The sequence below is a fragment of the Heterodontus francisci genome, chromosome 13 (genome assembly GCF_036365525.1).
Source record: "Heterodontus francisci isolate sHetFra1 chromosome 13, sHetFra1.hap1, whole genome shotgun sequence".
Classification (NCBI taxonomy): Eukaryota; Metazoa; Chordata; class Chondrichthyes; order Heterodontiformes; family Heterodontidae; genus Heterodontus; species Heterodontus francisci.
The window spans coordinates 99,325,135-99,343,119 of NC_090383.1; the positions used below are offsets into that span (position 1 = coordinate 99,325,135).

Genomic DNA, 17,985 nt, shown 5'->3' on the forward strand with positions numbered 1-17,985 from the left:
AAAATCAGTTTGAATTCTTAGGTCCTGCCCATGACAATGAAGAGACAGATCTAATTTATTTATTACTTATGCTGCCTTCTACTTTGGCTGAATCCTGGTGCTGTTGTGAGTAGTCGAGACAAGATCTGTGGTTGCAAATGGACATTTCTTATCTGAATATCTGGGAGTACAGTTTCTGCTTTGAGTACAATTGGCAAACATTGAGCCCATTTTGAAACATTTTTTTTGCCCCCGAATTCCTGTTTAAACTAATATGCATATCGGCAAATGCAAAATTGACCATGAACCAGCACAATCAGGCAGCATTTTAAAATGCAATTTTCTTTCAAAAATTTAATTTTGAAACTATTCCTTGATGTTAAGAATTGTAACCAAGGATAGGCACCGATATATTGCACTATGGACATTTGACAAAATTATTGCATCAGCCGCAGATATGAGGGCAATTCAGCTGTATATAAAATCTACAGCCAATCTAATGCCGTCAGAACACATTTCTCCCTATAAATAAAGTAGCTAGGCATACAAACATCAATGGAGAGCAGCACAACTGTATTAGCTAGCTAGCAAGCAAAATAGTATGCAATTCCATTGCAAATTACTTTTGTTGACAGAATAGAGCTAGTAGATGGACCTTATCAGATGACCTCTGTGGATTCACAGTGTCAGGATGCAAATTTATCCAATAACCCATGAAACTCAAGCAGATGATTGTTATTGTGGTCATTGAGGTGAGGTAGTTGAAAAATAAGCAATAGGAAGACAGACCATTTCTCAGATTGCTGTTGTCACAAGACATTTTAACTTGTGATGGTCTCTGTTTATGCAACTTCTTTACCTGCTTGTAATATGTATCTCAAGATCGAGCAGCCAACAAAAGGACAGTAATTTCCAAATCAGAAGAATTTTATAAGGTGAAGCAGATAGTACTTCAGAAGAGTCATGTAAAACAGAAAAACAGAGTGGCACAGGAAGGACAGAGATTAATGGTAGGTAGCCAAGATTAGTTTGTTCATCTTCTTCTTTCTTTTGGGCCTCCTTGACAGGCAGTGAAAATAGGGCCTGGATTCGAAAATACAGAAACAACAGGATCTCTCATGGACAAAATGTAATTTGCTCAGCAAAGCTAGTGCCAAAATTAGATAAACAAATTACAAATAAAGAGCGCTCTTCAGTTCCTCCAATGAAGCGATTCTCTTAAATTCACTTATGCCTATATCTCAGTCTATCACTGTCCATTTCGATTCAGCTCTGACAAGAAAATTATTAACAAAAAGCTTTTCTGCAAAAAGTTGAGTGGTTGTTACTGCATGTATTATTCAATTACAAAATGTTTAGTCACTATATGTAAGATTGTACTCCAGACTAACCAATTTATGTCCAAGCTAAATCTCTTACCTGTTAACTAAGGTGCAATGTTATCATGTAATTACATGATAGACAACTTTCAAATGACATTGGCCACTCAGGTTATCGGCCCTCAAACTAGATAGTAAATGATGCATATTGAAATTACTGATCTTTGACACACTTGTAAAACTTGTCCTTTAATCCAATTTGTGGCAAAAGTTCAGTTAATAACTGTGTTTCAAACATGGTCATTGAAAAATAATGAATTTTTACTATGTCTTCTCTGACAGTTTTTAAACCTGCAAATGCAGCATAGATTTTGTTAAGGAATCATAGCCAGTTCATCATAGATTAAGGTTCATTAAAGTTATCCGTTACATTGTACATACTAACTATTGTATATGGGTCAGCAGCACCTGATTTTCATCAATATCATGCAACCCCATTATGCCATACTGTTGTATTCCTGAAAAGCTTACAGTGCTGACCTCTGGAGATTCCTTGGATCTTCTTGCCTGTTTTACCGTCAATACAAGTTCTGGAACAACGCAATTCCAAATGGATAGCAGTGGAATTGTGACATTTGTACAGAAGTAAAAGTCCAGCAACTTTCACCATGTCACTGAGTTTGTGTCCCAGGTGAAAGTAATGCATGAGAGTGTAGAAATTGAGACATTCCCTAAGTGACTTTTGCCATTTTAAAATGACTTTACATAACACAAGCCTTTAAACTGGTGTTTTAAAATAATCTAGCTGCTAGGTTATTTTAAAACACAAGGTTAAAGGCATGAAGCAGGGGTGTCCAACCTTTTCGCATGGGGGGGGGGGGCAGCACATTACAATTTTTGCCTTACATGGGAGCAGGTGAGACAATTTTGGAAAGATAAAGGCATTAAAAATTTATCTTACTATTAATCAAAACAACAACAAATGTGCATTTTTGTCAAGAAGCTTTCAATGAGAAGACTAATTTACTGGGCTGAATTTTACCCCCCCCCCCCACCCCAAACAGCAGTAATGTGGCGGGGGGGGGGGGGGGCCGTAAAATGGAGCGGGAGGCTCGGGGGTGCCCTTGCCGACCCGCTCCCACTGCCACTTTACACAGTGTGGCGGCGGCGAGAAACAGCCCACCCGCCCCAAACCAATCAAGGCCCTTAAGTGGTCACTTAACAGCTACTTAAGGGCCTCTGCCCGCCTCCACGGGGATGTTACACTTGGCAGGTGGGCGTCCCAGGCCTGAGAAAAGCCGCCCGACAAAAGCATGTGGCTCACTGATTGCCTGGGGGTGGGGGTCATCCTGATCAGGCATCCAGTGCCCAATGGAGGGCCACCTCCAATGCCCCAACCACCCCCAACGCACACCCTGTCCCCCAATCGACTACCCTTACCTTGCCGGGGCCCGACCAGTCACCCCTGGCGAGGCAACAGAAACTTACCTTAGTTCCAGGGCTCCCTGACATCATCTTCTGTAGGCAGGGCTGCAATTCCAGCAGTGGCCACCGCTCCTGATGGCGCAGATGGGACTAAGAGCTGCTAGCCCACTGATTAGCCGGCAGCTCTATTAGGCGGGACTTCCTGCCTCAAGCGGGTGGAAGTCCCGCTTCAGAACAATTAAAGGTCAGGGACCCGCAAAATACGGGTCAGATTCCCAGGCCAGGTGGAAGCAGGTTCGCAACTGATTTTTCAGTCAGTGGACGGCTCCCGTCCGCCAAAGGTAAAATCGCGGCCATTGACTTACTATCTCGTCACTATGTTGGACACAGATTTAGTGAGAAACCTAGCAATTTTTTGCTTGCACAAGTAGTCAGTGTTTGTCTGCACACTTCTCGTAGCAATGCGGAGTATTCTGGATAGAGGTCCATTTGTCAGGAGTGATTTTGATCGCTCTCACTGCCCCCTCTCTCTCCCAGCCCCCTCTCTCTCTCTGCCCTTTCTCTCTCTCTCTGCCCCCGCTCTCTCTCTCTCTGCCCCCGCTCTCTCTTTCTCTCTCTCTGCCCCTCTCTCTCTCTCTCTCTCTCTGCCCCCCCCTCTCTCTCTCCTCTCTCTCTCTGCCCCCTCGCTCTCTCTCCCTGTGCCCCTCACGCCCTCTCTCTCTCTGACAGTTGTAGAAAGCGGCAACTCTCAGTTTTGTGATTGGTCAGTTATTTTTAAAAACTGCAGCCATAAGTTTCACAGCTGACAGGTATTTCAATTCCAATTTGAACAGGTTTGTGGTTTTCGACCAGCTTTTTAAAAAAATTGGAACCAACCGGAAAACCATGAACTTGTCCGAATTGGAAGCAAAACACCTATCAGCTGTAAAACTGACAGCTGCAATTGTTTTTTAAAGCCAGACTGGAGCCAATGGGAAATTTCTCAACCTGGAAATTACTAGTCATGGACCTCAGAATTTTTACCACGGATGCTGGCGTCCATGTACGGACATGTTGCCGACCCCTGATTGTAACTTTGTATTTAAAATGCCAGGATATTTTGTGCCAGTTACACTGGAATCAGGCGAATTGTACAAAATAAAAAGCCCAAATCGAGCAGAAACGCTAGGTCCTGGCGTTTTGTTGCTCTGTCTCCAATTGCTGTTGCACGCGATTTCATGTTGACTGCAGCTGGCCCTCCTCCTTGCCTTCCCATAGTACACAGCCACCGCCAGTATAGTAACCGTAAAGTGGTGCCTGGTGCACCAGCTCACTGTTCTTCAACGATTACTTTCACAAATCAATTTTGAGACCCAGTATTAAATCCACACATGGCCTCGCCCCTCCCTATCTCTGTAATTTCCTCCAGCCTCCAAAAGTTCTGTGTTCCTCCAACTCTGGGTTCTTGTGCATCCCCCACTCCATTTTGGTAGCGGTGCCGTCAGCCGTCCAGGCCCCAAGCTCTGTAGTTTCTTCTCTAAACCTCTTCAGCTCTCCATCTGTTCTCTTTCTTTTAGATGCTCTGTAAAACCTACCTTTTTGACCAAGTTTATGGTCACTGTTCCAAATGTCCCCTTCTTTGGCTCCATGTCTGATGAAGCTTCTGTGAAGTGCCTTGGGTGGTTTTACAACATTAAGACTATTCACCTCATCAAAGATCAACTGCCCTCTGGTGTGAATATTAAATACTGCCTAGATGGAAAACTCTTTAACCTTAGTTGCCTCCCTGCTAAAACTAAACTGATCATCATAGGCATACATGATCTACAGTTTGTGGATGTCACCCACTCAGCACCAGATCTGCAAGCCGCTCTCGATCTCTTCAATTCTGAATAAAGGAGACTCGGCCGGTCCTTGAATGTTTCCAAAACAAAACTTATATATCAACCAATATCTGGTCAGCCAAATATTCCACCTCCTATATATATTGAAGGAGAGACTCTGGAATGTGTTGAGCACTTCCCCTTCCTTGGCGGCCACCTCTCCCAAGAGGCCACCATTGACGAACCAGAGCAGTTGCTCCAGCTCAGCTTCTACAAACGGTGGCAAAAGATCTCTGCAAGTCAACATAAGTTACAGTATACAGAGCAGTTGTCGTCACCACACTCCTGTACTGCAGTGAGACCTTGTCTTTTTATCAGTGACACATAAGAGTGCTAGAGAAATTCCATCAGCACTGTCTCCTCGGGATTCAATGGGAGGACCGTTGAACAAACGCTAGTGTTCTTCTTGAAGCCAGCATTCAGGCAAAAGTCCTGCAAAATCATCTTCGATGGACTAGGCACTGTGTCCAGATGCCAAAGACCATCTCCTCACCAGGTCCTGCTTGCCCAACTCTCAAATGGCCAGCGTTCCAGGGGAGGACAAAGAAAACGCTTCAAAGACACTCTGAAGGTCTCTTTTATGCACGGCAGCATTGACATTGATGACTGCGAGGAGCTTGCTGCCAATCGTTCAAAATAGCGACAACTTGTCCAGCAAGCTGCATCATGCTTCGAGTCCCAATGCCTTAATGATGAGGCACAGTGACGGCAGAGAGGAATGAAAAGGAAGAAAATCCTGTGCTCTGATATGTTCTGCCCCATGTGCCCAAAGATCTCCAGGTGCAGAATTGGCCTGATCAGTCACATTAAAATCCCTGGCAGAAACTCACAACCCTGAGTAGACGTCATTTTCAAATCGAGGGACAGCTGATGTTTAAGGTGATATATAAATGCAAGTTGCAGTTGTTGTTCCCACCCTTTTTTTTCTACTTCATTCTGTCCCATGAATTGGTGCATATATGACATAATGGCCCTGAAAAGTGGCTTCAGGGTGCATACAAGATGGACTTTGTAAAGGGACAGGAGCAGCTGGATAAGAAATTGCCTTAATCTTAATGAATATAGTTGTGATTCATTTCTCAACAGAAGAACTATACAGTTTACTATTTAAAATAAGCAATATTTGACATTGCTCAATATGTACTGTGTCTTTCAAGAAGAAAATTCCAATAAAATACCGCTAAATTACCTTAGCAACAAGATAGGCTTCTAACAAAAAATCTCTCGAGGCGAAAGGAGAGCAGGTGTTAATTGAGATTCTCCATTTTGTGAATCTAGAGGTTGAAATCTTTGCTGGGCCATTGGGACATATGAGCAGAGATTAGCTGATTTCTCATTGCAAAGGAGGGAACCATGCATAGAATATTAAACTAGGCCACCATTACATGCCTGTGTGTTACAGAAACACATTAGCAGAAGACTAGAAACAATTGTTTCTTCATGGTAGTATGGCGTGGGCAAAAACAAGGATAAGGACAAAACAGTTTTTTAAATGAAAGTAAACCTTGGGGACCAAAATTGCCAGGTGAGTGGAAGCAAAACTGGGATGGATAATTTGTGAGAACAGGAAATTGGGGATGGACCCTGAGCTGGGTTTCTGTCCCATGCAAGAAGCCAGTTAAATTCCAATCTGGAATGGGTAGTCAAGTTCTTTGCCTGGCCTCCTATATCTATAGCAAGCTTTAGGGACATCATCAGGATAGTGAAAATAAAGCAGAGCAACATGTATGCACAAATTTGAGTCCAACATTATTTTTGTCCCAAAAACCCACATTAAATGGGTTGCAGAAGTTTCATCTCATGATGAGCACAGAGTTGTAGACTAAGGACACCACATGCCACAACATTCTAATCACCCTCTTAAGACAACACCTATTTCCAGTTAAGCATGCATTTACACTGCATTAATTTTATTATATACTTGGAGCTATTATTAGGGATGTTATATTTTGTTTCTTTAACCTCATTGTTACATAGCCTTGTTACATAGAAATATAGACAATAGGAGCAGGAGTAGGCCATTCAGCCCTTCGAGCCTGCTCCACCATTCATTATGATTGTCATGATTCAATTTTGTTAAATCTAAGCACAGTCTCAAAAGACGAACATCTCAAGGTGCACCACACTCACTAGGTCACATAAGAATATCAACCAGAAGCTTTAAAACTGAAAAAATTGGAAACACTACATTCCAAAAACCATTTTTAAAAATGCCATAAGAATTATTTTGCATGGCTCATACCTGACAGAGCACTGACTTCAGTTCTCTCTTGTACTTTTTTACTGGCTGCTACAGCAGTCTTGTTGACAAAGACTCGTCCTAGCAGCTGCTGGCTTGAATTAGCAGAATCATTTTTGGGTGAGATCTCTACATTACCTATATTAAAGAAAACAAATAAAATCAAATGTTTGCATATACGAGGTTTGAGAGAATAACTGGCAAGACCTGTGATAGACTATTAAAACACCCACCAAATATCATTTATCTGTAATCAAATATAGATTGTCACTCAATGAATATATCATAATCACACATCCTTTGGTTTGGATTTCATCACCAATCAATTGCACAGATCACACTGACATTCTGTATCTGCTATGAAAGCTTGTCATCTGACAGGTGATCCCTTTCTCGACTCTAATCTCCAAACATCTTTTAGGTCTTTTCCTTCGTCTCGATTTTATCAATTATGGTCATTCTTCTTTAGCTCCATATATTTTTTTTCTACTCTTTGAATTCTCGGTGTTGCAATATAACTGAATGCACACTTCCCAACTAACTCATCAGGTAAATTTTCCTCAGTTGTAACTCCTGCTTTTGGTTGGTACAGGGGTGGGAAATGGGGTGGGAAAAGGGGAAAGGACCCAGGACGCCAGATCCTTGCTTATTTTTTTATTTGACAAATTTTCTAATATCACCCAAATATGGTGTGGGCTTATTTAAATGAGTCAGTAATGATATGGTGATGTCATGTCTCCAATTTTTCATAATTACTGCCTCATTTCCAATGGACAGAAGGGACACCTGCACAAAACAGGCAATCAGTATTGTTAGGTGGTATGAAAGGTACTTCCACCATCTCTCTAGGGAGCCAATCCCTTGAATTTACCACTTGCTCACAAAAATAATGTATTTGCAGATTAGTTTTGAATTTAACCTCGTCTTCAAGAATAGAAATAGTTTGTCATGATCTACATGGTCCATCTAGCCCCTTTACAATCCTCAAAACAGTAATCATATCACCTCTCAACCTTCTCTTCTGCAGTGAGAATTTGCTCAATTTACATAATCACTGCTCATAATCCAATTTCTCCATCTCTTGATTGATTTTGGTTTTTCTCTTCCGTATGCTTTCAACAGCTACAATATCCCTTCTGTACAGCTGTGACCAGAACTGTACACAGCATTCTAAGTGTGGTCATACCAATGAATTATAATACAATATCATGTAATTGAATGCTGGTTTTCTTTGGCAGTTGCCCAAAAGAACTTCATTTTAAGATAGTCCCCTATGCCTTAACTCCACGAGCCAGGAAGCCAAGTGTCTGGGAGGATCCTGGGAAGTCAAGACAATGGTTACGGCTGATGACACTTGTACACTTTCCCAGGATAAGGGTTCAGCACTATTGTAACAATCCATTCTACCCCTAAAGTCATTAAAGAGATACTATTGAAATTTAAAGGCATCTTTCAAGTGTCTAGATTGGTCCAGGGCTGCTCAGAAATATAGTTAAGGTCTCATGGAATGTCCTGGTGTGCTGCATACTGGACAATTTTACCTTACAAGAAGGCCTCATCATGCAGGCACCTGAAGAGGAAGATACCCAGGGGAAACAGGGGATTAGTCAAAGGGCTGATGCATCCGGACAAGAATCTAGAAGACAACCCATTGGTTGTACCAAGAAACATTGGGATGGGTTTTAACTCTGGGCATGGAATTGGCAGGCAGCAGGCAGAAAGCCCATCTGTTTCTGCTGGAAGGAAGCTCAGCCAGCAGAAACCTGCTGATTGGCTACATACACCAAATGGGTGTCCTGCTGTAGCTCAATGGTTCGAGGCCTATTGAATAATGTGTAGCCTTTAACTCCATCAAACCCAATAATTTTCCAAATTATAATTATAAAATTCTATGCTGCTGATATGTTGCAGCACACATTTCCATTTATACTATGGGCAGCAATCTGAAGATTCAGGACTAATAGGTTCATTATTTCCCTGCAATATTTTGTAAAATGCATCTAAAATAATCTGTACCCATTGCTTTCTAAAACAAGAGTTGCATTGGGGTTGGCATCCTTCCATCTATGAAAGATGATGGACATGCAGCAAACAATCCATTCAGGTGCAATGCCTTCTCTTGGTGCACCTTTGCCGATGGCTGTGAAGGCCAATCATTGAGAGGCAGGTTCTGCCACAAGTGACGCTGTGAGTTGTTGTTTTTGACGTTGGTGCCTGTTGCCAAGCTGCTGTAGCAACTGCCCGTCATGGTAGTGCCCACCAGTCCACAGGATCTGTCGCTATTTCCCTCTTTTACCAGCTAGTGACTCCCAAATGTGATAGTTGACATTTAGGGCCTTCATTTCACACTTGCAAGCATCCTTGAAGCAAAGCTTTAGGCGCCCCACTGCTTGTCTGGCCCCGGCTACCTCACAAACAAAAGATCCTTGGGTATGCAACAGTCTTCCATTCTGCAGACGAGTCTGATCCACTGAAGCCGTCTCTGTTTGATTAGTGTCAACACACTTTTTAAAACATGGCTCAGCCTTTGAGAGGACTGTCACATTTCTGATTTTGTCCTGTCAGGATATACCCATAATGAGTAGCAGACAGTGAAGATGGAAATTATTGAGCTTCTTTTCCCGGCAGCTGTAAGTCACTCATGTTTCACAGCATACAGCAAGGTGCTGAAAACACAGGCCTTATAAACCATCAGCTTGGTCCTAAGGGTCAGCTTGGTGTTATCCCATGTACGTTTCGTAAGTTGGACAAAGGTAGTTGCTGCTTTCCCTATGCTTGTATCGAGCTCTGCATCAAAGCACAGATTGTCTGTCACCGTGGAGCCAAGGTAGCAGAATTTGTTAACCACTTTCAGTGGAGTGTTATTTAGTGTGATCGGGGGTGAGAAGCAACACCTTGTCCTATGAGCATGGTTTTCATGATGCTTATAGCCAAGGAGAACAAGTTACAGGCACAGGAAAGACAGTCCAGGAGTTTTTGTAGCTGAGTTTCCATGTGAGCGACTTGCGCAGCATCATCAGCGTAGAGGAGTTCTCTGACCAGGACGTGGTGAGTTTTTGTCTTTGCTTTCAGCCTTGATAGATTGCCGTCTGACTTAGTGTGAAAGTAGACTCCTTCCATATCTGCAGGGAAGGTGAAGATCAGGAGCATGGAGAAGAAGATGCCAAACAGAGTGGGGGCTTGGACACGACCCTGTTTCACTCCATTCTTCACTCCAAAACTGGAGCCATCAAACTGTACAGTACAGTGCATGTTGTCATGGAAGGAGCGGATGAGACTGAGGAGCTTCGGTAGACAGCCAACTTTTCCCAAAATTTTAAATCAATCAGCAGTAAGGTTAGAAGTGGGGATGTTTGCTGATGACTGCAGAGTGTTCAATTCCATTCACAACTCCTCAGATAATGAAGCAGTCCGTGCCCATGTGCAGCAAGCCCTGGAGCACCTTCAGACATGGGCTGCTAAGTGGCAAATAACAGTCATGGCACACATGTACCAGGTAATGTGCATCTCCAACAAGAGAATGTCTACCCACCTCCCTTGACAGTCAATGGCATTACCATCACGAAATCCCTCACAATCAGCATCCTGGAGGTCACATTGACGAGAAACTTAACTGGACTCGTCATATAACACTGTGGCCAGAAAAGCAGATCACAAGTTGGATTTTCTGTGGTGAGTGACTCATTTCCTGACTCCCCACTTCCTGGATGAGTATAGCTCCAACAATACTCAAGGAGCTCAACACCATTCAGGACAAAGCATCCCACTTGATTGGCACCACATCCACTACCTTAAACATTCACTCCCTCCATCACCGGTGCACAGTTGCAGCAGTTTCTACAAGATGCACTGCAGTAATTCGCCAAGGCTTCTTCGAAAGCACCTCTCAAACCTGCGACTTCTACCACCTAGGACAAGGGCAGCAGCTGCATGGGAACACCAGCATCTGAAAGTTTCTCTCTAGTCACACACAGCATGACTTGAAAATATATCACTGTTTCTTCATTGTCGCTGGATCAAAGTCCTGGGATTTCCTACCTAACAGCACTGTGGGTATATCTACACCACATGGTATGGTATGTACCAAGAAGTTCAAGAAGGCAGCTTACCACCTCCTTCTCAAGGAATATTAGGAATGGGCAATAAGTTCTGGCCTAGACAATGACGCCCACATCCCATGAATGAAAAAAAATATCAGAAGCAGTGATTTCTAAGCTTATATCACAAATTACTAAGAATCACGGTGTAAGTACTTGAAGTATTTTTAGAATAGTCCCACATGCTAATATCATGATTCACCAGTCCAAACTCGTAATGTGGGCATTGACAAGCTGAAAAAAAGCACTGACATGACTGACAAGACAACAGACTAAAACATATTATCATTTCCATCTTGAATTACAGGTACTGTGACTTCTCTTTTCATCCAGATGCACATCAGACTTTCTTGAGGTGCCAACCAAAGTTGTTTTTTTTTGGATTTTTTTGGCATAATCTTTATACTTGTCAAGATGAGGGATGTCAGTGCAAGGGAATGGAACATCTTGTACCTATTTAATTTATTCTGGTCTGGCGGAACATGGAAAAAAAAACATGTCTGACTGACAGTCTTTACATTTCATGTTTCAATTAACAGTTTATTAGTCAGTCAGTTTTCAGTCAACCTTCATTTTCTAGATGCTAGCTTTATTCACTTCTTGTTGAATTACTATATCATCCTTCCCATACAATAAATATAAAACTCAGCTATCGATTACTGCCTCCTGTTACTATTGTTTTTCTCATTCCTTGTTGTTAATTGTCACTGCCCATTCAACTGAATTCAATGCTACCCCGGTTGCTTGTTAATCATGGGTCCCTCCAGTTTTGATATGCTTTCTGTTTCCACAACTCCTGTCAGCAATGCCTCCATGAACTGACCTTTTTTTCCAGTCCTGACCTAAGTTTACATTTTGTTTTGACACCTACACATTAACTTCCAATTGTGCTCTGCTATACATCATAACTATTAGATGAGTGAGGGGCGGGAGTAGGTTTGTGTGGAGCATAAATGCAGGCAAAGAGAGGTTCAGCTGAATGGCCTGTTTCTGTGCTGTAGACTTGATGTAAGTCTGTGGCTTTCCCACTGCTAGCCACCCATAAGTCAGACAGCTGCTAGCCAGAAATGAACAGGAGTTCCATCCAGCTGGACCACAACCCATTTTCGGCTGCAGCATAGTTTCTGGGATTTGAAGGCCAGTAACATTGGTAGTGCTCATATTCATGCAAACACTTCATCTAATTCCTAATTTGGGGATGAAGACATCATCAACTGATGTTTTCTGATGTTTGGGCATGCAGAACTTAATTTGTAAAGGATGCCCATGAGAAGTGGGAGTCCAGTACTGCTAGGGAATCATCTGTGGTGTTTTAAAGGAATCCAGTAAATACCATGGATGCCATAATATTTTAGTCAGAAAAAAAGACTGGCTGTTTTCCCTTTTCTATGTTTTGTTTTACTGGCACTTTGGTTGTTATGAATCTTGGTGCCAAATGTTTATTTTTATTTGTCTGCAGTATCATTATTGATATCAGGTTCATTCCCCACTTTAAGGGCTGAATTTCGTTACGGGGTCTGGACGTGGTGCTATTTTTCAATGGAAAGTAGTTAATTGGCCTGGGTGCAAGTCCGGCACCTAATTGGAGGCACCAGAAGTGTCCTGGAGGTGGAAACAGGCCACTGAGGATAATTTTAAAAGGTAAGTGGCAGCCATGACTGGGCTTGCTGTTGCCTTCAGTAATGCAGCACCGAGGAGATCAGAGGGCCTCTGTGGGCATGCACCGCCGGGCAGCATCCCATTTTTCTGATGCCTCCCTGGAGGCACTAATTGATTAACCGAGAGGAGAGAGCCGTTCTTCCTGACCTCAGGAAAGAGACATCTGCCTAGCGAGACCAAGATGGCTTGTATGGACGTGGCCATGCAGGTCAGCAGCTGGGGACCCATGACAAGCACCTGGGTCCAGTGCAGGAACAGGTTCAATGAGCTCTTGCATTCTGGTAAGGTGATGTGGCCAGCAGCAATCAGTTCATTGGGCACAACTCTCTAAGCACCAGAAAACATACGTGCTGACCTCAGAATGTCCATAGTTCTCCCTAACTTTGTCAGAGTAAGTGAACAGTCACAACACTGATATGCAGCCATCCTGACATATGGGGAGATATTCAGATGGGGCCATCACTGAGGGAAGCATCAGCTCACGTGTATGTCATGCTGGAAGAGATGACGGAGGGCAGCTGACTCCGGAATCTCTCTCCTCTCATCCTGCAGGAGGAGAGCCCATAATACATGGGAAATGGCCAGAACAGGAGGGGGAGTGGCCCAACTTCACACGCTGACAGCAGTGGAGAAGGCGGCACTGGAGACCGCCAGGGAGTCATTGAGGCATTCGATGGGGAATGGTGAGATGGGATGCCATGAGCAACAGGGTCATTGAATAGCTGTTTCTTGAGATAAAGGGCATGGAGGAGACTCCTGCCCAATAAGAGCTTTGGATCTTACACTGTTGTCGTCTGAGGGGATGGTTGTGCTGGAGCATTTGTTGAGTAGAATCAGTATTCATCACCATTTTTGTATGTCTTCCAAAGGGTTAGTTGCAGAACAGCACCAAAGTGGACCTGCCATATTGGCGCTGACATTTTCAGCGGCGCAGGGGGGTGGGGGGTGGTGGGAGGTGAGGAGTCCACGGAACCTGCACCATCACATCATATCTCGGCACCTTCCACCAGTGCAGAAACACTCACCTCGGTTGGGCCACAAATTAGTGTAGCAAGGGGGGCACTGGGTGAACCTCACAACATGCGCGAGCAGGAGGAGGGTGAGACAGAGCCATCTGTGGGCAGAGGTCAGACACAGAGATGCTTTGCTGGGCGAGGATGCAGGGCCTCGGGTGTCACAGACAAGGAGGGCCTTCCTTGAGAAACAGAGGCAGATATGTTCCTGTTTGTCGGGATTCCCTGGGGACTTAAGGAAACATGGACAGGCTCGGGAGGAGTCCGTGTAGTGCATGTGCTCTGTCATGACACAGAGATTCGATCACATGAGCTCCTCCATTGAGAGATTGGGGAACCTCTTGGACAGCCAAATGCAGCACCACACTGAGTGGGTGCAGGAGTAGCACGCTGATATGCACAGAAGGAGTGAAACTTTCTGCAGCACTGACTGCTCAGTGTCGCTGATGGCACACAGGTGCTCAGAGTGGATGCCAGCTGCGTCCCTGTTGGTGGCTGCTTCTAGCATCCATGGGCGCCAGGAAAGGCCCGAGAAGGTAGCAGCAGATGAAGGGGCCACCCTCAAAGGGTACCAGCATCACAATTTGGCCCTTCTCCCCCTCCGACTCAGCCACCATCTGTGTGCCAGGGCCCAGAGGTAGATCCTGCCTGACGCAGGCGCAGCACCCTATGGAGTAGCCCCCACTGGCACCTCCAAGACGAGGACGGAAGCCAGGGGCATTTCAGCTGGTGGCAGAAAGTAGGGAGTAGGCTGCCTCCGCCTCATCCTCTCCCACAGGGGGAGCACCCTGTAGAAGTGTTAGGGAGAGGAAGTCACCACAGCATTGAATTCACTTAACAGGTCACCTGGGTGTAATTGTCTGCATCTGTCTATTATTTAATTTGCCTCACAATATAACTTCTTTATTTTACCACTGACAGGTGCGTTGTTGATGTCTCATCTCAAAAGGAGGGCATCACATTCTGGGGCAGGTGGCAGAGACGTGAGGCCCTGAGAATGTTATGTGCCCATGCCTTGTGATGTCGGACAATGGTGGATGGAGGAATCCTCTATCTGCATGTTCATGGCTGCCAATGAGACTTTGCACTTAAGGGTCATAGCAGAAAAATAGCTCTCTACGCTAGAAGGTGAGTTGTGGGGTCATCAGCTGCAAGGGTTCCAGGAGATCAGGTGAAGCACTGCTGAATCAAGGTAGCCCTTGCTGCCATGCCAGCCTGCAGTTCACCCTGAGGTCTTGCACGGCATTGACAGGCATCCTCCACTGCCTGGGTGATGGCCACCTCTGCAGCTAAGAATTCCTCCTCCTCTTCCTCCTGTGAGGTGAATGGGTATTCCAGCTCCTTCTCTTCATCCACCTCCAGGCCTCTTTCCTGTGGCATGTTGTGCAGGGCGCAGCAGACGACTACGATATGGGACACTCTGGCTGGCTTGTACTGGAGGGCACCACCCGACTGGTCAAGGCAACGGAAGGGCATCTTCAAGATGCTGTTATGACCAGGTGAGGAAAGGGTCTAGGGCTCCTCTCTCAGCCTTTTCTTGGTTTGGCCGTAACAGGGTTTAACTTTTAAAACAGTGTTTTTAGCTTTCCCTCAGTGAGTCCTTCCTCACTGCTCTCTAATTGTAATTGCAAAGGAGTCAACCAGACAGGTTTTCTCAAATTTAAACAAGAAAGGTGTAAGTTTATTAACCTTAAAACTCTAACTCAGTTAAAACTACTAAAAATATGTGACCCGCCCACACTAGCATGCATGTGCGATAAACACACACGCAAATAGAGACAGAGGAGGAGGAAGAATTAAAGGGGAAAGGTTTGAAGTAATAGATGGAGTTCAGTAACTGGTTTTGGGTTGGATATAAAGCCTTTGATTGAAGTTAAGTCTTGCAGTTCTTGTTGGGGCCCAGTGCACACTTTCAAACTTGTTTCGCTGGTCTTCTGTCTTGAGGCTTAAGTTACTTCCATGGGTCCCTGGAACTGAGAGAGCGAGAGAGAGAGAGAGAGAAAGAGAGAGAGAGAGAGAGACTTCATGCCAAAGGGATCAAGGGATATGGGGAGAAAGCAGGAACAGGGTAACAGGGTACTGACTTAGACGATCAGCCATGATCTTTTTTGAATGGCGGAGCATGCCCAAAGGGCCAAATGGCCTATTTCTGCTCCTATTTTCTATGTTCCGATGAAGGGTCACTGACCCGAAACGTTAACTCTGCTTCTCTTTTCACAGATGCTGCCAGACCTGCTGAGTGGTTCCAGCATTTCTTGTTTTTATTTCAGATTTCCAGCATCCGCAGTATTTTGCTTTTATTCTATGTTTCTATGCTCTCCTCTCGAAGTTCAATTGCAGTCTCTTCCTTTCTGTGTCAATCACAATTCAAAAAGTCCCAGGTTGGCCAGCAGGTTAGTCATGTGACTAGCTCCTTGTTTGGAGCAGCCTCACCTCCGAGGTTTGTGGGTTCTTCCAAGCTTACCAGACACTCTCAGTGGAGGAGAGGGGGTGGAATTCTAGCTCTTACACATTCAATGACTCTCAATGTCTCTTGATCACCGCTATTGACAAAATCCGTCTGGCTCATTGTATCTGGGAGTACTCCCATTGTCTCTCTCCATGCAACTGTATTTTATAATGCAAATATGCAGCCATGTTTTCAACCACTGTTCTGTGAGCTTTTTAGACAAGTTATTTCAATGTCCAGTAAACATTCAAATAATAGTGTTTCATATGACAATTAATATGTTTCATTTTGGCAGGTGTGCTTTCCGTCTTAATGCCAATGGTCTGTTCAGTGCAGGTCCCTGATAGAAGATGGCTCTGGTTGTAGTGCCTCTCTCCATCCCTGTCTGAGTTTTGAATGGGCATCAGGAGCCACCTCCTTAGTGGATAACCCTTATTCCCCCAGCAGCTATGCACGGAGTCTGGATGTCGGCCTGAAGCTGTGCGACACCTGAGACTCTCTCAAGATGAAGGCATCATAACAGCTGACCAAAACTGGGTGCAGACCTGCAAGATTTGCTTTCTGTGGTCATAGACCAGCTGGACATTCAATGAGTGGTAGCCCCTTCTGTTGAGGAATCTGACTGGCTGGTCTGTAGGTGCTTTCATGGCTATGTGGGTGCAATTGATGACCCCCCGGACCTGAGGGAATCCATCGATGGCGGCAAAGCCCAATGCTTTCTGTCCCTGCGCTGGCCCATAGATGTCAAAGTGAATGTAGTCCCCGCCCTCCTGAATATGGCAGCTGTGACCTGCCTGATGGCGTGATGAGCTGCCGATTGCGAGATGCCGCCTTGATCTGCAGCTGATCCCTGAAATGAGCCAGTTGCATAGAAATTCAGGGCGATGGTGACCTAGACGGCTGCAGGTAAGGGACTGCCATGGGGGCCGCAAGGTCTCAGGTTATTGCAGATCAGAGCACAAAGGTCCGAGACCATCTACCTGGAGAGGTGTGGCCTCCTACAGCACCGGCGCTCTGTCCTTTGCAGGTAACAGACTCTTGGGCGGTAGATCCAATGCCTTGGGTAGGACCTTCTTCCTCTTGCAGCCCCCCTTTGTGCTCCTCTGGCCTTCGCTGTCCAGGATATTGCATCTTCTGCAGCTCATCCTGGCTGCTCTGTCCAATGTCAGGGTACCCTGTCCCCAACTGCCTCCCTCAGCTGGGGTTTGTGCATTCACCAGGCCTTCCCCTGCCAACCCCAGCTGCCCAAGTGATACCAGCAGTCTCACGTCCCTCTTCGGATTCCTGCCATTCACCACAAATTTTCAAATCCTCTGGCCACGGGAGAGGTGCCAGAGGACTGGAGGACAGCGAATGTGGTACCATTATTCAAAAAGGGTAGCAGGTAATTACAGGCCGTTGAGTCTAATATCAGTGGTTGGGAAACTATTGGAAAAAATTCTGAGGGACAGGATTAATCTCCACTTGGAGAGGCAGGGAATAATCAGCGATAGTCAGCACGGCTTTGTCAGGGGGAGATCGTGTCTAACTAACTTGATTGAATTGGTCTGGAATGCCCTGCCTGGGAGGGTGGTAGAGGCGGGTTGCCTCACATCCTTTAAAAAGTACCTGGATGAGCACTTGGCACGTCATAACATTCAAGGCTATGGGCCAAGTGCTGGCAAATGGGATCAGGTAGACAGGTCAGGTGTTTTAATACAGCGGTGCAGATTCGATGGGCCGGAGGGCCTCTTCTGCACTGTATTATTCTGTGGTTCTGAATTTTTCGAGGAGGTGACTAGATGTGTAGATGAGGGTAAGGCAATTGATGTAGTCTACTTGGACGTCAGTAAGGCTTTTGATAAGGTCCCGCATGGGAGATTGGTTAAGAAGGTAAGAGCCCATGGGATCCAGGGCAATTTGGCAAATTGGAACCAAAACAGAGGGTAATGGTCGAGGGTTGT

At 45.0% G+C, this 17,985-nt stretch overlaps 1 protein-coding gene across 2 annotated transcripts in view; it reads right to left on the reverse strand.

Moving 5' to 3' along the window:
* Positions 1–17,985, reverse strand: part of LOC137376531 (ALK tyrosine kinase receptor-like) — a 1,023,571-nt gene that overhangs the window by 321,791 nt on the left and 683,795 nt on the right. For both annotated transcript variants that reach the window (XM_068045253.1, XM_068045252.1), the window contains exon 11: positions 6,828–6,962. In XM_068045253.1, coding sequence (XP_067901354.1) covers positions 6,828–6,962 — 135 coding nt within the window. The remainder of the gene's footprint in view (positions 1–6,827; positions 6,963–17,985) is intronic.